Source organism: Achroia grisella, unplaced genomic scaffold (assembly GCF_030625045.1).
Source record: "Achroia grisella isolate CSIRO2021 unplaced genomic scaffold, CSIRO_AGI_Agris_v1 utg719, whole genome shotgun sequence".
In the NCBI taxonomy this organism is placed as follows: Eukaryota; Metazoa; Arthropoda; class Insecta; order Lepidoptera; family Pyralidae; genus Achroia; species Achroia grisella.
The window spans coordinates 165,750-189,583 of NW_026713002.1; the positions used below are offsets into that span (position 1 = coordinate 165,750).

At 33.4% G+C, this 23,834-nt stretch overlaps 2 protein-coding genes across 2 annotated transcripts in view; one reads left to right on the plus strand and one right to left on the minus strand.

Moving 5' to 3' along the window:
* Window positions 1–22,068, minus strand: part of LOC131850210 (serine/threonine-protein kinase 10) — a 60,955-nt gene extending 38,887 nt beyond the window's left edge. Inside the window, exon 1 of the mRNA XM_059200381.1 lies at window positions 21,894–22,068. The gene's annotated coding sequence lies outside the window, so the exon portion shown is untranslated. The remainder of the gene's footprint in view (window positions 1–21,893) is intronic.
* An 803-nt stretch (window positions 22,069–22,871) lies between these two features.
* Window positions 22,872–23,834, plus strand: part of LOC131850217 (poly [ADP-ribose] polymerase tankyrase) — a 39,544-nt gene continuing 38,581 nt past the window's right edge. The window contains exon 1 of the mRNA XM_059200387.1: window positions 22,872–23,178. Coding sequence (XP_059056370.1) covers window positions 22,989–23,178 — 190 coding nt within the window. The 5' untranslated portion in view covers window positions 22,872–22,988. The remainder of the gene's footprint in view (window positions 23,179–23,834) is intronic.

Below are 23,834 nucleotides of genomic sequence, written 5' to 3' on the forward strand. Positions count from 1 at the left end.
ATGTATGTTTTGATCTTAAAAAACTACGCAGATTTTGATTCGTTTTTATTTAATAGACAGAATAGATAGACTCAAGAGGAAGGTTTATATATAACGTCCCAATACTGTACACGGATCTTTAAACGCGCGATAACCTATATATCCCATATTCACGCGGGCGAAGCCGCGAGATAAAAGCATATATCTAAATAAAAACATTTATAATGTTGTTGACTTTTTACCCAAACACGCATAATTATTAATGACATAACTGTACAGTAATGAAAGTCCAACGAGTATAATCAACAGAATAGCTGCAATTTAGAAATATCTGTATTGTGTAAAATATATAAAATTGGATAAAATATGTCTAAACAGAAGGAATATAATTTATATATAATTTGGTGTTTATTTACAATCCACATTGCATACTAGATGATATACACTATATAACACAAGACAAATGTACGTAAAAATAATAATGGTATTTTTATAAACAATAACCCTATTTTAATTTAGAAAAAAACTACAAAATAAACATAGAGTAAAATTGGTTTACATTTTCTTACATTTTTCTCTCAGATAAGCGTTATTTTTAAAAATACTAAAATGTTCTTTTTTTTAATTTTAACAATTAATTGCCATTAGTGTGACGAAATACCATGCTCTTGTGCTTTTCATAGTCCAGCAGGGTAGGTAGGTTTTATTTGTAGCATAACTGTACTTTTGTCTTGGCATGCTAAAATAAATATTATTATTATATATATATATGTATATATATATTTAACAACAACTTTAAATTAATATTCGTAGAAATAAGTATATATTAGCAAAATTAATTAAATATTACTTAAATTATCAAAATGGTTTAGTCGCTCTATACTAATGTTCACTGACGAATGTCTTATCTTAGCGGTGTTGTAAAAAATAGCATAGGTCCTACCTCGACGAGCGCTAGCGCAGCATTGAGAATTTACTTTTGGCGCAACGGAATTTATACAACTTTAAATTATTATTATTGTTTATTTTTTTCTTAGAAACTTATTTTTTTCATATTTCTAATCTACAAGTATATTAACTTTATTATTATGTGTTTTTTATGCAAAAATTTCGTTGTATTTATGAGAAAATTAGAAATGATTATGGCAAAGTTTTGTTGAAATTTCGGGTTTAATTATGATCAATTTTTTAGATATTTAAGTTGAAAATGAAGAAAAGGACGATGCTGTCTCAATTTATAAAGTAATTATCAAGTTTTAGTAAAGATATCATATCAATTTATGTTTGTATATTAATGAACGACGACCCCAAACTTGTCTCTTAGCGTTTTTGAATAAACTATTTTAGAAATTAGGAAGACTAACAAAGAGAAAATTAACATTTCAAAGATGTTGTTTTTAAGATTAGATATCTATCTATATAATTCAGGAATCAAAATGTATATCCGACTCTTAATTTCTTAGAACCAGAACCCCAAAGACACTGCTTTTAGGCCAAAAAATGTGAAAGGCCTCTTAATAATTATTACTCAACCAGTTATGTGTATTATTATTTTGACTCCAACTAGCTGGTAGTTTATATTCACACATTACAACTTAAAAATGTAAAGTTACAACTAAATTATTTAATAGACCAACTCGCAAGTTTCTTGCTCATTCTTTTCGTGAACTTCCCAAAGAGCGGTAAATTAAAAAAAAATGTAATTAAATAATAAATAAGTTTATTTGGATAAAGAATTTTCTATTATATTATAATCAAATTTTAGACATTAATATTAGAAATACATTAATGGTATATAAATAAAGCAGGACTATTCACACAGTGCGATCTGGTTCCAAAAGGAACAAAGTTTGTGTAAGTTATTAGACAACAAAAATATATATAAAAAAAGATCAAAACACCAAGATCACACAAAAACAGCTACTATTCGTGGGTCGAACCCGCGACCATTAAAAAGTAAGGCAGTGTGTTAAACCGCTAGACCACCAAGGCCGCCAACACGTCTTCATATTATGATATGTTAATATTATGAATAGCAAAAACAGGCGAGGTCGGAACGATCCATTATTGCCTTATAAATAACGCATCAGAATATTTATCTATACATATATAACGGTGCATATTTTATATCAGAGATGATAATGAAATAGTGGACACGCCTTCGCTAACAGCGGATGGCGTGGTACCAGTGGAAGAACAGCATGATGTTAGGTCAGTTAGCCCATAATATACAATACTCAATTTGCCAGAAAAAAAAATTCAAATGTGTCAAAAATATTTTCTTTGTAAAAAAGCTTATTATAAAATTGAAGGTTTCTATATTGATTGTTGCAAGCCTAATCCTTGTTGTTAATTAAATATAAGTAAATCAATATTTATTTAAAAGAGCAACACACAGGTTTCTTGCTTATTCTTCTTGTGATGAATCTGCATTCCGAATAAGCGGTAGAATCAAACAACTTGACTATTCAAAAGTGCTTATATTAAGTTTATTTGAATAAAGATTATTTCTATTTCTATTTAATAGTGGCGAATTCATTAAGAATTAACTGCGATGATAACGGCCGCGAGTAATTCAACCTAAACTATACAAATATTCTAAAGCTGAAGAGTTTGTTTGTTTGAACATGCTAATCTCAGGAACTACTGGTTTCTAAATGAAATAATATTTTTGTGTTGGATAGTCCATTTGTCGAGGAAGGCGTTAAGCTACATAACATTACGCTACGACCAATAGAAACGAAGCGTCAGTGAAAAATGTTGCAAAAAAGGGGAAAATTAAAACATCGAATTGGTGAGAAACACCAATTCGATGTTTTAATTTTCCCTAAAAATTCTTTCATTTATACTACGTTGTACATAGGACGAAACGAAATAAAAAACGGATGCTTAATCAGTACATATTTCAAAAACTACTGAAAGGATTTTCATAAAGTTGTCACTTATCAACAAGTTAATTCCTAACGAAGGTTTCTGTTTATAATATAAATTATCTATCTATAGAATTGTGAGTAGCTATGACGTGATCTGGTGTTTTGAGTAGTCATGCTCACTAAAATGTCCAGACTTGTGGCGGCGTGGTGGGCCGGGTCATTGGGCTCCCTAAAATATGGTCGAGCGCAGTGATGGCTGGCCCATCCGTCATACTCGTGAACGGGTGCTGCTTGTAGGGACTGGTCTGCTCTAATCACTATGACTGATTTCCTCTTATTAATTGTTTAACCAGTTGGTTATGTATTCAATATTTTTTTCTTTTTGAGTATTTAACTGAATTAGTGCTAATCGGTGGTTTGTATTCACACACTTAAACTTAAATTGTAAGTAAGAATAAATTATTTAAAAGAGCAACACACAAGTTTCTTGCTTGTTCTTCTTGTGATGAGACAGCATTCCGAATGAGCGGTAGATTAAATGATTTTCTATTCTATTCTATTCTATTCTATTCTATTCTATCTCGTCTAACTTTGTTTGTGTCTTTTCCCCTCGATTCTGTAAATTTTTCATTACACCTGCGCTTCAATTTTGTCATTCCTCGAATTTTGAAAAATTGAATTGCTGTTTTGAATTTCTATGCATTTAGCCGTAGCTGGTCTTTACAGATACACCATACAATGTGGATACCTAAAAATTCTTTCATCGTATCTGTGCCACAGCATTTATGCCACAGTGTATATACAAACTGTTTTGCTCTTCTAATTTTGAATTAAATTGCTGTTTCATGTTCACTACTCACTCTATTCTCCCAATTTTGAATTAAAAATGAATCTGTATTATTGTAAACATGTATAATATTAATTTGAAAAGAATACGAGCTGAGTTTCTTGTCAGTTCTTCTCATCTCGAAATCATTCCGTACTGACGGTAAATTTGATATATCATAAGTCTGTAATAGGCCTACATGAATAAAGATATTTTGAATTTGAATTTGAACTCGAATTTCTATGCAAGCCGTAGTTGGTCTTTACAGCTACACCGGACAAAGTGGCTCCCTAAAAATTCCTTCATCGTATCTGTGCCACAGTGTATGTTCGACGATACAAAATTTTTATAACAACAAATTATGTTAAACACCCAGTACAATATGGTAGGCACGCCGACCGGTTTGGATGTTCAAATATAACACATTCTAGACAAGTTTTGTTACACGGCGCTGTATTACGAGCGGGGACGCGGTATGCTTAATATCTTACTAATATTATGAACGCGAAACTTTGTATGGATGATGGATGTTTGTTACTCTTGCGTAAAACTACTAAACGGATTTTGATGACAATAATACAGCTTTAAAATCAGAACAACACAAGCTGTAAATTTTATGGGGGTGCATAACTGCGTCTGTATCACATTTACTTGACATGTATGTTTATATATCGCCCAATTGACATAATATCTTTTATAATATTAGTAACATTATGAGACAAAAAAATAGTATGTTTGCATTGAATAGGCTCCGATACTACTAGACCGATTTGAATAATATGTTACCGTTAGAATCTTACATATATTTTCAAAAACGATATAGTTTGTTCATGTGTTGATGTTTATACTTTTTGAAATTATTGTTAAATATCCATACGAACCCCGGGCGGGCAGTCATATTTAAATACAAAATCTCTCCGCTTGATTTACAAGACTAAACATACTTAAAGAAATTTTGAGGTAAAATAATAACAATTTACACAGCGCCATCTAATCTCAATCTAATCTAATCAGAAATCGTGTTAATAGGTACTAGACAACTGATAGTAATACTTAAATACATTTTTTAAATGCATACATAACGTACAACCAGACTAATATGAACAATCACACATATATGTATATATTTACGAAAAAATAAAACATATTTGTAACAGTTGTCTTGTACCCATAACACAAGTTTTAGCTAGCTTAACTTTGGTGTAGATGGCGCTGTGTGAATTGTCTTGAGATTATTATTACATATATGTTGCATATATTATAGTAATTATTTAAGTACGTACATATTATTGTTATGTAAGCATATTAATATTGGCATATTAACAACCTAAGTTAGGTAAATACTAATAGTATGCCTTTTGCCATTACTGCCCTTCAACCACTTTCTGTTTTTATACATTGGTCAGCTGGTATAGAATGCCATATGGCACTAAGCTCACCAATTGTATTTATTTTAAATAGTGCAAAAAAGAATTTAAAAAAAATCTATACGACGGGACTTTTTTTTGGCAGGTAGCTGATGTAATAAGGAGTAACTTAGGCTACTATTATTTTAGTAATATAAAGTTAAATTCCACGCGGACAAAGTAGCGGGTATAGCGATGTAGTAGTATAGAGTCTATACATATAACTGAAATTGGAGTGTCTGTTTGTAATATTAAAATAACCGTTTTTTTACTACATGCATAGAAATATAAATACGGTACATACACTAAAATAACATTTTTTTTTATTTTTGTATGTCTGTCTGTTTGTTCCGGTTAATCGCTAAAATGGTTGAACCGATTTCGACGGGACTTTTTTTGGCAGGTAGCCGATGTAATAAGGAGTAACTTAGGCTACTTTTATTTTGGTAATATAAAGTTAAATTCCACGCGGACAAAGTCACGGGTATAGCTAGCGCGCGCGCGTGCGTGTTACAATTCCGTGTGTCACCATACAAGACGATTAGCATAATTTGTGCATACGCTGCGTTTAGAAACCGTTTTTACTGTTGTTGACTAGATCAGGTCCAGCCGTATTGTTGATATCGATTTCAAAGTTTAATTTTAAGCTTTTGTAAAATAGAATTCACTAATAATAGAGTATGATTGTCTGTATTAGTCTGCGTGTTTTCTATGTATGCTTTAACACAAAAACATGTATCCAAATTTTCAACTAGACAACTAATAGTTTGTTTTTATTATATATAAAAACAAAGTATTTTATTATATATAAAAACCATGTATAAATTAAAACGTTCAACTTATTAGCTCAGTTATTACTCCATGAAAGAATATCAAAAACAAATGAATATCTTTTCTTTGGTAGAAAACACAAATACCTTCTTAATATATATATATTTTATATGTACATTCAGTAGGTTCGACAATATGTTTATAACCAATTTTTATACCCCAGAGGTGTTAATGGTGGCTCGCCCCAATTTTTTTTTTTCTTCTTTTATAATGTGGCATTTATAAATACATACAACCTTAAATTTTCACCTTTCTATCACCAACCCCTATTTTTTAAGCGATTTTAATTTATTTTAACTTTAATGCACGCAATACAATATATAGTACAGAACATTTGGCGTACTTAACACCATGCGGCATTTTCTACCAGTCAACCATAGGTGGTGCAGAGAATCATTGATGGCGGTGCAAAATTATAAACGTAAACAAAATGCAACAAATTTACATGGCAAAGCAACGTTTGCAATCAGCTAGTTATATATATTTTACACTAGCAACATAATGTCAGTGACCATTATATCGTAGACACAATATCCCGATTCCACGACTGCAACGATAACAGTTTTGAAACTGCCGACAATTTATAAAATACCAATGGCAAATTATAAAATTCCTCATATAAAGCTAGCTGAGTTGGATAGTCCATTTCATCGAGGAATTTAAAGACTAAATAACATCGCACTTCAAACAAGAGAAGCATGAAATAGGCATGTATACAAAAGCCTTGCATTTACTAATAAATAAAATTTAAATATATCCGTCTTTATATATTTAGTTTTGAGATCTAAACGTATTGGCAATTGCTGTAATTTTACGTTATTATTAATTTAACAAATGAAATAAAAGAGAAGCTTCTTAGCATTCCACAGATCATTGTGCGGGTGCCGGGTCCATCGAGCAGCAGAGAGGGAAATTCCGGGCAATTCCCGGGACTTGTGACTCGGGTGTAAGTTTAAGTGGGCCCTTTTGCCGACGTACATTAACACACACCTTGACCGGTCGTGTTTCTGTCCCAGCTCATACAAATCTGGTAACAGTTTTAGATACACATTCTAGTACAGAACTTACTACAGTTTTAGATAGGCCAAGATCAAAAAATAAATGAAGAATATTGCAAAAACGAGAAATAATCTTCATTTTGAGAACCGACGTCGTCCGCGCATCTGTTAATAGCTTATAACTCTTTTATTTGTAAAACGATTGTAACAAAACAAACAGTAAACTTCAAATGAAGCTTACCACAATACAATTGTGTAAACCGTAACAAAACAGCAATAGCAATGTACTATTTCAAGACCTTTTTTCAACTTTATGCTGTCTTTGGGAGACAGTTACTAGATACATCAATGTAATACTTGCAATTAATTATGATTAGTAAGACAAACTAAATATTATCTACTAAGCGCTGCCTACTAGCATATAAGATCAATATTTTTATGTACAATTGATTGGACCGATCTTGACGGGACTTTTATTGGCAGGTAACTGATGTAATAACGAGTATCTTATGCTACCCTTATTTTTGAAAAGTACAAGTACGCGGGTACAGCTAGTATATATATATACATCGTCTTATTACCCCGCAACACTGTCCGCTCTTGAAACAATTCAAAATTCAAGATATCTTTATTTAGGCAGGTCTATTCCAGACTTATGATATGTCAAATCTACCGTCAGTTCAGAGTGCTTTCGAGCTGAGAAGGACTGTAAGGAAACTCGGCTCGTATTCGTTTACCTACATAGATAACCATCCAGCCCTATACAAACAATATTCGTATTGTACGGGCATCAAACCCGCGACCATCTACTTCTAAGAATATGTAGTCTAAGTCGGATTGACTTGAGCGTTTCTATACTGAAGTCAACGACTGTGGTCAACGCTAGGTCGGTATGCGGTGACGCCCAGCTAAAGTGGTGGCAAGCTCTTGTGTACAGTTAAGTACGCGATCGTTGGTCATTACCACAGATTAATATAAGCGTGAGATACATCTATCAGTATTACAGCTGAAGCTGATGTTTTTTACTTGGAAAAAGTTCTGGTGATCTGCCTCCCCAAGGGAAGACAAGTTTTTTTTTTACGAATGATGATAATGGAATGGTGCACCCGCCTGCGCTAACGATTTACGCTAGCAGGGCACCAGTGGAGGATGATAAGATGAGCATGAGATCAGGTCAGTTAGCCCATCGTGACAAATTCACTAAAAATTCATCACGATGGATTCCAGGGGGAACCGCGTGGAGGTCAACCTGACATGGTACATTGCTGGCAATATGATCATCAGTTCACATTACTAACAACCCCCTTTCCCCCACTCAGGGAAGACAAGTTACCATACTACATGTCGAGGTTTTCTCGAGAGACTACAGCATAGGGTCTTTCAAGAAGGGTGTATTAAAGTTTCTTAAGGGTCGGCAACGTGTGACACCCCTGGTGTTTCAGGCGCCCATAGGATATGGTAACCGTTTACTGTCAGATGAGACGTATGCTTGTTTGCTACCTACATAGAATAGAAATATGGCCTATGTAATAATAATAATAACCTCTTTGTTTACTTCAGGTTACTTTCCAGTATTAGTGAAAATTATTTTAGTGTAAGAATATGGGCTATGTTTAAGAAGACCTTATTGCCTTATCTATACAAGATCAAGCTACGAAATTATCTTAGTGTAAGGATATGGCTATGCTTTATCAAGGTAGGTTCCATAGCCTTATCTATATTCGATCAAGCTACGACTATTGGAGCGAAGCTGCAACATGTTGCAAAAACTGGGAAATGTAACGTAGACAAAGTTGTGCGGGTGAACAACTAGTATGCTATCAAATATATATTTTTTATATTATATGGCCTTGACCGAATTGTAGTGAAACGCTTTTCCCCGCGCATGTCCACACGTAAGGCTGCACGGTGACACGCTTTCGAACTCTCCACCTGTCCGTTGGTTTTGTAACGCGATCTCAGAAACTACATCGCCGGCACCGATATATTTAGTATGCAAACCGCACAAGTTAGATATTTATACGAGACCACATTGGATTCTCTGAATTTCGGAACGGAGATGGTCTGTGCTACTTTTTTGGGTTCCGTATGTAAAAGGGCATACAGATATTTATTAAGTTCAATACACACAATATGATGACCTACAGTACCTTTGGCCGACTTAACACCATGCGGCATTTTGGGCAGTTAACCATACACCGTAGGTGGTGTAGAGAATAATTGTTGGCGGTGCAAATATGATAAACGATAAACAAAATGCAAAAAAATATAAACAGACTAGCTTTTGCCCGCGGCTTCGCTCGCGTTAATTTATCCCCTTAGGGGTGGAATTTATCAAAATCCTTTCTATGCCTACGTCATAGTAGCTTTATGCATACAAAATCTCAGTTCGGTTTAAAATTACAAACTTTCATTCCATATTTTATCCCCTTGGGGGTAGAATTAATCAAAATCCTTTCTTAGCGGATGCCTACGTTATAACATCTACCTGCATGCCAAATTTCAGCCCAATCCGTCCAGTGGTTTGGGCTGTGCGTTGATAGATCACTATATCAGTCATCTTTGAGTTATATATATTTAGATTAAAATTCTTATTTGTACTACCAGGTACTAAATAAGTACTCGCAGTACTTGAACACCAGTTACCATAGACTAGGCCTCATTAGGCGATTGTACAGTTACGACATCTATATTCAATTAATTAGCAATTAACTCTCATCCATGTATATTTATGTTATGCTTAAGACGCCTCGTTGCGTCGATGCTACGGAGTGTGGAAATAAACTTGTCAACACATTTTTTATTTGAATGGTAAACAAGCTAGCCCGATGGTAAGTATTCTAGCGGTGTGTAGCGCTGACAATATTATTTTTTAATTTATTTAAATAACTTTAATGATTGCACTATAGACTAAGCATTTTTCGTCAACCATGAGTTGTGCAGAGATAATGTTGCGGTGCAAACAATAATATATTATTTTATAGAATATACAAGAATAAATATATATATATACACATGTAACTACATAAATATTTCAAATATAATACATATACATTACAAAAATTACCATACACACATAAATATATTATTGAAATGAGTGAACACACAAGCATATTCTAGATACAATATGATTCTTGTGTAATAAGAAACTTAATGCTAAAGAGAAAAATATATAAAAAAATATAATGAACAAAATTATATGTTAAGATACTGTTACCTGTTGAAAGAAAATGACATTCAACAGTCGTTCCAGTTTGATTGAACGGCGAAAGAATGATGGACAAAACCGGACAAATGTGCCGGGACATGAAGTAAAAATCTTCTAGTTGTGCGAAGGGAGCGATTGCGAATATTATCTGATTGCACTAAGACTAAGTTCGTAGCGGTTGCTATGTTGATTATCGCATGCCACTTACTTTTTATTCTATAATTATTTATTTCAAATAACATTTATTGAAAGAGCAACACACAAGTTTCTTGCTCATTCTTGTAATAAGTCTGCATGAGTGGTATAATAAAAAAATATGATGAACATTGAACTGTTACCTGTTAAAATGACATTAACGGCCCATCTTTGAGAGTAATAACAGGACTTATCACAGATAGGGGTTTGGGCCCATTTGTGGAGTATACAATAATTTTTGAACACTTCAAAAATTATTGGATACTCCACAGATGGGCCCCAACCATTAAATAATGATCCCAACGTTGGGGGAAGTGGATTGTAAATAATGGACTAGTGATATTGCTAGTAATGTACCACGTTAGGTCGACCTCCACGCGGTTCAACCTGGAAACCATTGTGGTAAATTGCTATTTCCCAAGCTTGAATTTAAAAATTAATCTGCATTAAACATGTATAATATTAATTTGAAAAGATTACGAGTCGAGTTTCTTGTCAGTTCTTCTCATCTCGAAATCATTCCGAACTGACGGTAGATGTGACATATCATAAGAGTCTGTAGTAGACCTACATGAATAAAGATATTTTGAATTTGAATTTGAATTTGATGGGCTAACTAATCTGACTACATGTTCATTTTATCATCCTCCACTGGTGCCCCGCCAACGTAAACCGTTAGCGCAGGCGGGTGCAATATCAGTATCATTCATCATATTAAATCCTGGTTATTACAATGGGCAAACTAACCTGACTTCAAACTATCATATATACTGGTGTCCCGCCATTAGCAACGGCGGGTACAGGATTCCATTATCATTCATAAAAACATACGACCTCCAACATGTCACTGTGACGTCACCAATACCGTCGGTACACGGGCCCCGTACCTAGGGCCCCCATTCCCAGAGGGCTCTCGAAGGACTGACAATTTTTCTCACACATTTATTCTCAAAAGATTTTTGTCGGCCACACTACATTTTTTTGACAAATCAGTAATGTTATCAGAAGGTATTTACAAGCATATACTAACGCCATTATACCGATTACTTCGCCTATTCCTATGTTCTTATACCTAATGAGCTTTTTTTTATTTTCCAAAAGGGCCCCAGCCTTGTTTAAGAAGTCGGTGGACGTCACGCCACTCCTATAGTAAACATTAACATAAATATTGCACATAATTACAACAAATAATAAAGGCTATTAAACGGGCAATGAAATTTGTTCAACTTGACCTAATGAAACGAAGGTTAGCAAATACGCGGGAGGATGTTTCTGTAATTGAAACTGCCAGTGGATGATCAATTTAATATACGATCCATTTTTAGTGGGAACATTTTTTTTTATAATACGAGTTTTTTTATACTACGTTGCGTATGGGTTGATGAAGTGTCGAGCTTACTCCTGCAAGATGGACCGATGACTTCAAGATGGTCGAGAGTGATGGTGAAAGGCATTGGGAAAGGCCTATATCCAACAGTGGATAGATACGGGCTGAAATGAATGAATGAATGAAGATGGGTAAACGGTTAAGAAAGACTGTTCAGAAATGAGGTGCTGGAGAAGAATGCTACGGACTAAATTCAGAACAAATAATAATAATCATTCATCTCAGGACAATTCACACAGCGCCATCTAGGCCCAAGTTAAGCTAGCTAACTGCTTGTATTAAGGGCACTAGATAATTAATACAAATATTTTTTTTGTAAATACATACACAATATCCATATAGAGCACCTAGAATACAAATGTTTGCACCGTGCGAGGAATCGAACCCGCGATCATAAGTCAAACGGTGTGCTAAACTGCTAGACCACCGAGGCCGTCAAAATCAAGTTAAGTAACAATTGGGCAACAGTCATCTCGTACGTTGCCGGGACCATCTTTTGTTATCAAGACATACGCGATAAGATGTAGGAACTGCGTTTATCTTGCAAATAGTTTATCTGCCAGTTATCTCCGTGATTAGATAAGGAGCACCTACATACGGGTACATTATCAAGTTTTTTCTCAAACTATTCTAATGCCGTTGGCCGTAGGCGCTCTTTTTCAGACTACTCTAATGCTGTTGGCCGCAGCTGGCCTTTACAGCTTCACCGGACGATAGGGGGCGAGTGCAGATAGCACTCTAAACCAAAGGAAGGACTTATAGAACGGCTGAAGGTTAACTCCCGCCTGACGGACACAACTTCAGTCTAAGGATACCGCTAGGAGTTCGAATCTCAGCTCAGGCCGTCGTAATTACGACCCCCGTTTGAATTGGACGGGGTATCGATCGGAGGGGGACCGTAGTTGGGCATTACAGTCTCACAAGACGATTAATTGAGAGAGAGTGTAAATAATGTTTTATCAAACGTAATGTAAATAATAGAATAAACGTAGAATGTAAATAATTATTCTATCACTAAACTGGCTACCCGCCTCGGCTACGCACGGGTGTACATTATACATATAAATCTTCCTCTTGAATCACTCTATCTGTTAAAAAAAACCTCTTCAAAATCCGTTGCGTAGTTTTAAAGATTTAAGCATACATAGGACGGACAGACAGCGAGAGCGATTTTGTTTTATACTATGTAATGATTAAAACAATAACTTAATATAGAAAAATCATTATTAAAATTATTTGGAATTTGAATTTCAGTTTTACATTATATATTATGAATATGAACTTACTGTGTTTCGTTAAAAAAAAATCTCCTAAAACATATTATTTGTGTTTCTTAAGTGAAGCGTAGTCATGGAACATGCGGTAGCACCGTGCCAATATCATTTATAAAAGAAATCAGTTGAGATTGCGGTCTTAAAAACGCGCTTAAAATTCGTAATTTAAAAAAAAGGTAGAAATACTAGTCTATAGTTACACTATTTTGTCTATGGTCGGAACAACATGTACCTAGTAATGGAATGCTATATAACAGGTCGTAAGTAATTAACACTAATTTTGTCAGCTCATGTACTAATTAGGGGCCGGTGGGCTGACTCACTTTTGTACAATTCTTTCTTTACTTTTATTAATGACTAGAATGATAACTGTCATTTCGTTCGAGTGGAATTAAATCCCCATCAAAAATGAAACGTGAGCCAAGTTCAATATCTATCTATATATATAAAACACAAAGGTGACTGACATAGTTATCTATCAACGCACAGCCCAAACCACTGGACGGATCGGGCTGAAATTTGGCATGTAAGTAGATGTTATGACGTAGGCATCCGCTAAGAAAGGATTTTTTATTAATTCTACCCCCAAGGGGATAAAATAGGGGATGAAAGTTTGTATGAAACTTTGTCAATTTGAAACCGATCGAGCTAAGACTTTGCATGCATAAAGCTACTATGACGTAGGCATCCCCTAAAAAAGGATTCTGATAAATTCCACCCCTAGGGGGATTCATTAACGCCAGCGAAGCCGCGGACAAAAGCTAGTTATGATATATGCCTTGAATGTTGACTTTAACGACAAAAGTGAGATCTAAATGCGTTCCAAGTTCAATGGTCAATCCTGAAATTTATTTACAACATAAAATATCATTTCTTCTTCATTATTTACCCTAAGGCCCCCGCTGAAAACCAGCGCTGTAGCGTCAGCTACAGTAATGTGCTGAGCGGAGTCCATTTTAGCAAATAAATCTTAGTGGTATATTGGTGTTTAAAAATTATGTTACTATGTCGGAGTGACGGTTGTCCCAGAACTCAAAGTCAAGCCGAAACGGGTGACAGTATTGATTGTAACCATCATGAGAAAAATCAGAAAAAAATCTATCCAATGCAGTTTGAAAATTATGGACATTTAAGAAAATCCTAGAAATTTGGTCAAGCTAACCATTTTTCGGTTATTGTTGTTTTTATTATTATTTTTGTTCATTTAAACTTTGATCCGTAACCCTAAATAACATTTCTAGAACATCATCATCTGCTTCTTCCTTATCCCATTTATTTGTGGTAATATGTTTTTCTCTTCCATTCATCTCTGTTCGCAGTCATTCCGTTATTTACTCCCTTTCTCACCATATCATCTTTCACACAGTCCATCCATCTCTTTTTCGGTCTTCCTCTACCCTTATAACCATCCACATTCATATGTAACACCGTCCTTAGGATATGATCTTCATTTATATTGTATTTTTGTTACATTGCACTGAATAAAATATTTTTCTTTCTTTCTTTCATTCATTCCTACGCATTACATGCCCATACCACGATAGACGATTACTCTATAACCTCTCTGACATCGGTGCCACTTCCATACATCTCTAGAACCAGTCAAAAATAATGACACAATAGCTCCAAGTTTTCTAGAACTAAGACTATTTGTTACATCATGAATATAACATTTTCAAAATGTGTAGACTTTGAAAGTCGTATCAACACTAAAAAAACACCTGGTTCACTGTCTACCCCGTGTAGAAATTGAAGATAGAGATAGACGATGCAGAGTATCTTGACTTTTAAAAAATAAACTTGTATCAACAATAAACTGCCTACCCCGTCTAGAATCTAAGATAGATAGAAAGAGACAGATATACGATGCGGAATATACTGACTTTTAAAAATAAACATGTCACTAAAGTGCTTTGATGTAACCAAAAGTTATTTATCGAAACCAAATCCCCTCTCGCACTAAACTACCACTTCAGTTATATTTATAAATCGTTTGAACTTTTTTCCCGCAAAATAATTATATAGATAATTATATAAAATATTCTGCTACGCATCTATACAAATAAATAAAATTTCAAAGTCGGTCCAGCCGTTTTAGAGATTAGCACGAACAAACAGATAAGACAAACAGTAATTTAATTCAAAGTTTAAATTCAAAATAACTTTATTCCTGTAGGTCTATTACAGACCTATAATATGTTAAATCTACAGTCAGTTCGGAATGATTTCGAGATGAGAAGAAATTACTCATTCACTCAGATCGTATTATTTTAAAATAAATGTTGTACATGTTTACAATAATACAGTTTATAATATTAGTAAGACGAATAACATGGGCCAATATTGTATAAATAAATAAATTACAGCTATCAAATAAAAAAATCACGACTGCTAAAAAACGATAAAAAGAAAATTAAAGATAATGCAAGTGATGTCTATACATCACTATATCTTTCCAATTAATCAGTTATATATTATATCAACTTTACTACGTATAATATATATATGTAATTACGAAAAAAAATTTCTATGTATTTGTAACAATTATCTAGTACCCATAACACAGGCTTTAGCTAGCTTAACTTGGGTCTAGATGGCGTTGTATGAATTGTCCTGAGATTATTATCGTTGTCTGATTAACTCAGCTTTTGCTGGCATAGCATAAAATATTTAATAATCTAACCCAAAAAAGCCAAAGAATAAAGTTTCAGCGTTTTGGCTTCAATTATTACCAATTTCTTTACATTCTTTCATCTCCTATATATTTTATCCCCTTAAGGGTAAAATTTTAAAAATCTTTAAATTTCCATATGTATTTATATTCATTCAACAGCCTAAAAAATAGATTTCAAACTTCTATTCTTAAAATGACGATACTTCCATACAACCTTTCATCTCCTCTTTCAACCCTTTATCGCATTTAAAAGTAACCTAGAAAACCTGTGTACCAAATTTCATTTAAATCGCATCAGTAGTTTAGGGGCTAAAACGAGACAGACAAAATTATTTTCGCAGTTATAATATCAGTAAGGATAAGTGAGCTAAATTTCATATTCGTCCCTGCAACTTTGGTAAAAAGAGGTACAAAATTTTTGCTTCCCGTATAAATGCACAATTGCGAACAGGCTGGACTGTGGGTATATTAATCAATTTACATATTCCAATGGAATTGTACAGCGGTGATTTTTATTTTATTATTATTGAGATTTTAATCTTTTATTTAATACTAACTGTTGCCTGCGACTTCGTCTGCATTTCCGTCGTTTTTCCTAAATTAAGTAGCCTAGTTCCTCACGGTTCAGTGGTTTTGATGTGTTTTCCTAACATTTCCCTTCACTGCTCTGCTCCTATTGATCGTAGCGTGATGAAAAGTATATTATAACCTGCCCAGGAGTATGAATAATAATTGTACCAAGTTTCGTCAAAATCCGTCGAGTAGTCTCGGATCCCCTCCGAATAAATATAATTAAAATAAATATAATCCCCTCAATTTTATATTGTTTCTATAACGAACATACAGACAGACAGACAGTCAAAAATTTTACTTTGCATTTTTGGCATCAGTATCGATCACTGATCACCCCCTGATAGTTATTTTGGAAATATATTTCATGTACAGAATTGACCTCCCTACAGATTTATTATAAGTATAGATTTATTTTTGTGTATATTAGTATCTGTACATACTTGATTAAAAAAATATTATTATTATTATTATAAATATAAAACTTCAAGATAATGCAAACCTAGACATCAGTGTATATTTCCAATTAATCAGTTATACTAATGTATGATATCAATTAATTGTGCTACCGTAACGTTTGATATTGATGACAAAGAACCAAAAAGTCTGGTTATCAGAATGATAAACACACTTGACTTATTAATATTCTTACATAAAGAGCAACACATAAGTTTCTTGCTCATTCTTCTTGTGATGAATCTGCATTCCGAATGAGAGAGAGTGCTCGTAATGAGTTTATTCGAATAAAGATTATTTCTATTTCTATTTTGCATCATGCGTAAAAGAAATATCTTCTATGGAAGGTTGACTCTATCCTGAGGAGATAAAAATCATCGCTCCTAAGGATATCTCTGAAAAAAGGCGAGCATAATAGATGTGTTATCTTATATTGATAAATATAAGAATATCACAATCTATCAAACATATTACGCCGACCCCAAATAAATGGGATAAGAAAGAAGCAGATGATGATGATGATGATCACAATCTATGTATACGCGGGTGGAAGCTCCTCTGAAACTGTACTGTCCAAGGTCATTTAGGTTCAAGCACGTAGGGATGAATTCACTATCGAAACTGTCAATCTGAGTTGCCTTTGCGAAGGACTATCTAAACGAAACGAAAGTTTATGAGTATAGATGAATGTTTGTTACTCTTTCACACAAAAACTATTCATGAAACTTTACAGTAATATAGCTTATATCATGGGCTATAATTTAAAAAGATATTATGTAAATTAGGAGAAATATAATTATAAATGCCAATCAAGTGTGATGGAGACAAAGTCGGACCATCTAGTTTAAATTAAAACTATTACACTTATTAATTAATCATTGTCTATTATTAACATTTTATAATCATCTGCAAGGTTATAAAAAAGCTACGTAAAATATAAATTTATATTCTGTGTCCTTCGCATAGTATTAATAAAAGTTTGTTATTCTTTCTGTCATCTGTGCTCAGTCTATTTCGCTTTCATCTAATTTTTATGGCTTTTTTTATGCTTGTCGAATAAACTACAACATGACACACATTACGACGTTGTAGTGTGAACGCCCTAAACCTCAGTCTCTAAAGACTTTTATCTTTAAATTTACTAGACACTTAAAAAAAAAAGATTAAGATATGTCGTACCTATAACACGATACGATACTGAAATATTTTCAGTTAGGTAAGTACACAACACAATGCAAAATTAAGGTTTCTCACGAGTCGGCAACGCGCACGTGACACCCCTGGTATTCTAGACGGCCGTCCATAGGCTACGGTTACCGTTTACCATGACATGGCCCGTATGCTTTGCTATCTACGTGGTATAAAAAAAAGCATGACTGCTTTACACTAGATTTATTGCCAGACGAAATGGGCGTTCGTCCGTATGCGACATGAACCATCCCTTGATTACGTTGTGTGAATTATCTAGGGTTATTATTCACTAGCTGTACCCGCGACTTCGTCCGCGTGGATTTTAACTTTATTTTCCTAAAATAAAAGTAGTCAAGTTACTAGTTATTACATCAGCTCCCTGCCAATGAAAGTCCAGTCAAAATCGGTCCGGCCATTTCAGAGATTAGCCCGTACAAACAACAGCAGATATGCATGTAGTAAAAAACTGTTATAACAGACACTCCAATTTTATTTATATGTATAGACTAGCCGTACGCGCGACTTCGTTCGTGTGGAATTGAACTTTATTTTTCTAAAATAAAAGTAGACTTAGATACTCGTTACCACACCAGCTCCCTGCCAATGAAAGTCCCGTCAAAATCGGTCCAGCCATTTCAGAGATTAGCCCGTACAAACAACAGCAGATATGCATGTAGTAAAAAACTGTTATAACAGACACTCCAATAGTATTTATATGTATAGATGAGCAGTAGCCAAGGTTGTGTAAAGAATATAAATGCACAATGCTAACATTTTTTGTGACCCTCAAATTATAGCAGTGAAAGTATTTAATTTTATATTGAAAAAATAATAATACTAAAAGACTCAACATTCATAATTTGGGGGGAAGGGTATTGTTAGTAATGTGGACTAATAACCCCATCGCCAGCAATGTACCATGTCAGGCTGACCTCCATGTGGATCCCCCTGGAAACCATCGTGATAAAATCATGATGAATTTACCACGATGGGCTAACTCTGACCATGCTCATATTATCGTCCTCCACTGGTGCCCCATCAGCGTAAACCGTTAGCGCAGGCGGGTGCACCATTCCATTATCATCCATAAGACGTTTATAATTCATTCATAATTTAAGAGCCACAGTTTTTTGTGTAGCTCTTGCCATATTACGACACACGACTTAAAATTTAGATGGATAGGTAATTTATTTGCTTCAAAATTTTCAGTGTTAGGTACAAATGTTTGCCTCATATTTAGGAGGCATGCAAATTATAATTCTTAAACAATTACTTTTTCCTTAATCAGCTTAATATAGCTGTGTCATGGTCTTCCGCTTCCCCTATTTTTCCTTCAATAATATTCATATATTATTGTTGATTTGATCTGATTGATATAGCACTATTACTGATTGCAGATAAACAAAGAAAACCTACGGAATCATTGTCTTTGTTTGGGTGCCAGAAAATTCAATTGATTTCACCAATATTATGGTTTGAGATATGGTGGAATTCTATAGTTTCTTTATATTTAGCAAATTTCCTTCATATCTTTACATAGTATGAAATAAAATAGCTTCTGCTATCTGTTCCCATAGAACATTTAAACTGTGCAATGGATTTTAATGCAATTTTTTGAAATGGATAGTGATTCAAGACGACGGTTTATATGTATAATACATGTACACCCATATGAAGCTGGACAGATAGCTAGTTATTATGAAATAGAAAATAATTTATTCAAATAAACTTACATTAAAGTACTTTTGAATAGTCATCACATTTTTTTTTATCTATCACTCACTCTGAAAGCTGTCTCATCACAAGAACAACAAGTAAGAAACTTGTGTGTTGCTCCTTTAAATAATTTTATTCTTACTTTACATTTGTTATGTTTTCATTTTATGTATAATACTTTACCCCAAGCGACCAAAAAGAAGCGACAGTGTGTAATGCTTGCAGTATGCTTAAAGAGCAGATCCTCCAGCTGGGTGGACACTCCATTGTTAGTTCCCACACCCTAGCATAGATCTGCTCATAGTTTTGAACTGATTGCAGATAGGAAGAGAAAAAAAGAGAAAATAAAAAGCTTATGTATAAGTTAAACTGTTTTTTTTTTCTTATGTATAATTTTCTTACTTTACTGGTTACTTGTTTATCAAATTTTGATATGAATAAAGAATTTTTATCTATCTCATGGATATAATTAAACAGGTTTTACCATGAATAATTTTGTGGTAAATAAAGGTATTTGTCTCTCTCCTTCTTCATATGTTATTTAAGTCACAATACAATGTGTCATCATTCCTTATCACTACTAGAACGTCATATGCTTGCATCATTAGAAACATGTTTTTGTGCTTTAAACATTTTTTTTTTAAATAGTATTAGTTGCTTCGATATAATAATTTTAAAGGTTCTACCATATATGCTAAACTACTAGAATTGAAACATGATTATCATCTGCTTCATCCTTATCCCATTTATTTAGGGTCAGCATAATGTGTTTTTAGATTCATCCCTGTTCATAGTCATCTCACTACTTGATGGATTTATAATGTTTAAATACATCATCTCGTTATTTACTCCCTTTCTTATCATATCATCTTTCACACAGTCTTTCCATCTCTTTTTCTGCCTTCCTCTGCCTTTACAACCATCCACATTCATATGTATTACTACAATTAAAACAATTTCTTTAAACCACCAGCTTTATATTAAAAGAAGCAATTTCAGAGTTTTTTATGGATCATAATAGCATGATACACCCATCTGTGATAACATTTACACTGGCAGGGCACCCGTGGAGGATGATAAAATGTGCATGAAGTCAGGTCAGTTAATCCATCGTGGTAAATGACAATTTACTACAATAGGTTCCAGGGGAACCGCATGGAGGTCAAACTGACATGGTACTTTACTAGGAATGGGGTTATTAGTCCACATTACTAAGAAATCCCATTCCCCCATATTACATAGATCAAATTTTGGTTAAATTCTCATACAGCTGTAAAGTATCATAAAATATAATATTGTTTGCTCTGTCATATGTCATAAAATTAGAGAGGAAAGTACAATAAAGTAGTAAAATAAATAACAAACGACTATTACAAATTACGATATAAAATAATATAGCTGGGATAGTTAAAATAAATAAACCTTCCTCCCCAGGGGAGTAACCCACATGTGGCAGTGTTTATAGTAAAAAGGCCTTACTATAAATCTTGATTACTGAACATACTGATAAAGAAAATATTTAATTTTATTATAAGAAAATATATTTATAACAAAATTAATGAATCTTTGCAAAAGTTAACAGAGACAATATAATAATAGGGAACAATTCCAAATAAAAATTCTTCCCTTTTTTATTTTATTAAAATAATAAAAAATCATAGACAAAATGGCCAGTCTTAATTTTGCCATTGCTTATTATGATATAATTAATAGATTAATTTAATTGAACTATAACTACAATGAATGCTCACCTTCAAAATCACCTGTATAGATCACTGATTTAAAAAAAAAAACACTGGACGGAAGCATAAAAAAATAACTTAATATTCACTTATTTTTAAAAACTATAGTTCAGGATCCCAGACAGGGGTTTTACTTGGTAACCCAGTGGAACATTTGCTTATATTAAACCAAGCGAAACATTTGCAATCAACACACACAAAACACTGCAATCCAATGGAGAAAATGCAGAGACAAGATATTGCTCGTCGTATTCCACGAATGACTAATTTAATTAAGCAATTTAAAAGTTATAGACGACGTAAATACAACGGAGACGATACGCGACACATTCGCAACTGCGAGGACTCGACAAAATACGGGCCCGGTGTCATACAGGCCGCGTCCTCGAAGAAAAAAACTTGTTCTTTTCACCTACTGAACTAAACTAGTGTTTCCGGCGCACATTAAATAAATATGAATGTACAGCGGATGCTTTAATCACCACTCAATACAAAATGTGTGTAACAATCTTATGATAATTTCTTAATTATCACACTTAAATATTAGTTGAGTGAAAGGAGACATACCTTAGTAAAAACTTGAATCCAACTATTCCTCACAAATGTTTAGAGCGTTTCAAAGTATAATTAACACAAAACACTAAATTATAGTTCACAGAAACGTACAAAACACAAATAAATAGTCACACCCACGGTTAAATGAAAACGGCAAAATATGCGGCGGAAATGAACTAAAGTATGAAAGACGCCATTTTGATTTCGTCAACTAATAACTATAGAGAAAATAGAGTTATTGCGTTTAGTTATTACACTTTATTTGAATTAGAGTTTATTTTGATTTATTATTAAGTTATTTTTGTACTATTTCAATGCTTTATTTTAAAATAAACATGTATGTAATAATGTAGAAAAAAATTAACATTAATTAATATTAGTAGAATACTAGATAACAGACAATAACTATAGCCTACAGCTTAATGGAATTTTAAAACTATAACGTAGAAGTTCATATTATCTATAAAAAAATAAATTGCCAGTAATAAAAAGAAAGACAGACTAAGGAAATCATTGCTATTTCACATTAAAAAGATACATATCTATAGAAATAAATAAAATTGAAATATCTATTTGTAAATTCAAATTAACAGTTCTTATTAAATACATATGAAAGTATATACGTAATTATACTCTTGCTAATCTGGGAAAAGGTTAGACTGATTTAATGAGACTTTTACTAAAATATACTCAATATTATAAGGACTTACTTAGATTATTTTCATGACAGAAATCTTATTTATAAAAAAAGTTAAATTCCATGTGGACAATGTCGCCGGTAACTTCTAATGATTAATAATTAATAATATAAACCGAAAATCATATGAGTGTACGAATGTAAAACAGCTATTATATAATTAAAATTAATGTCACGTAATTTAAGAACGCGACAGTAAGTACACAAAAATAAAAATAAATTATCATCATAATGGTAAGAAAAAGTGGGATTACTTATTCACATGGGGCAACATTTCAATTGTCAAACAAAAAGAGTCTGAAGCAGCTGTACTGGGACGTGTTTTTATTCGATTAATTGGATATTTCTACAAAAATGGCTATGTGAGAAGATAACAAACAAGGAAACTAGATGTGAAACGCGTAAACAATATGTCTAGCCGTCGGTCTATGCTCGGTTCGGCGCTTGACTCGTTGCCAGCTCCCACAGATCCGCTCCGCGAATTATTCGAGGCTTGCAAAACAGGCGATGCAGCGAGAGTGAAAAAACTTATTTCACCTCAAACAGTGAATGCTAGAGATACAGCTGGAAGAAAATCTACTCCCCTACACTTCGCTGCAGGTATCTGTCCAATTTTTAAGTGGTTGTTTACAATTTTATAGTTAATAAATACAAAGTGAAAGGATTGTGTTTATTAATTAAAAAATTATAAGTTTTGTGTTGTTGCATAATTAGTTACGCTGTATAATTGCGTTGGGTTTCGTGTTTTAACAGTTTTAATTCGATTAAAGTGGTACAATGCGGCGTATCGAGATTAATTGCCATTTTTTTACGTGTTAGATGGCTGCTATAATATTTATTACTCTATTTAGTGTTGTTTCACACGTTACATTTCATAGTTTGTAATATATTGCATTTCTAGTAAGTTATACAACATATCCAATGCATAATAGTGACAAGCTGTCAATGGTATAGCAGTTTAGCACACCATCTTACTACCGATGGTTGGAGGTTCAATTCCTTGCATGGCACAAATGTTTGTATTCATGAGTATGATTGTTTGTTTTATTACTTAATTTGTTTTAATTATGTTAGTTGTATTGGTCTGGGTGTTTTCTATGTATAATATGTATGTATTTGCAAAATAAAATATATTTATGTATTGGTATCAGTTGTCTAGTGGGTTGCCTTATGGGTATAAGGCTTCAAGAAATCACACAGGTGTCAAAAAATCATCATATTTTCTTGTGAATACTCTCTTTCCAAAGATTGTCTTG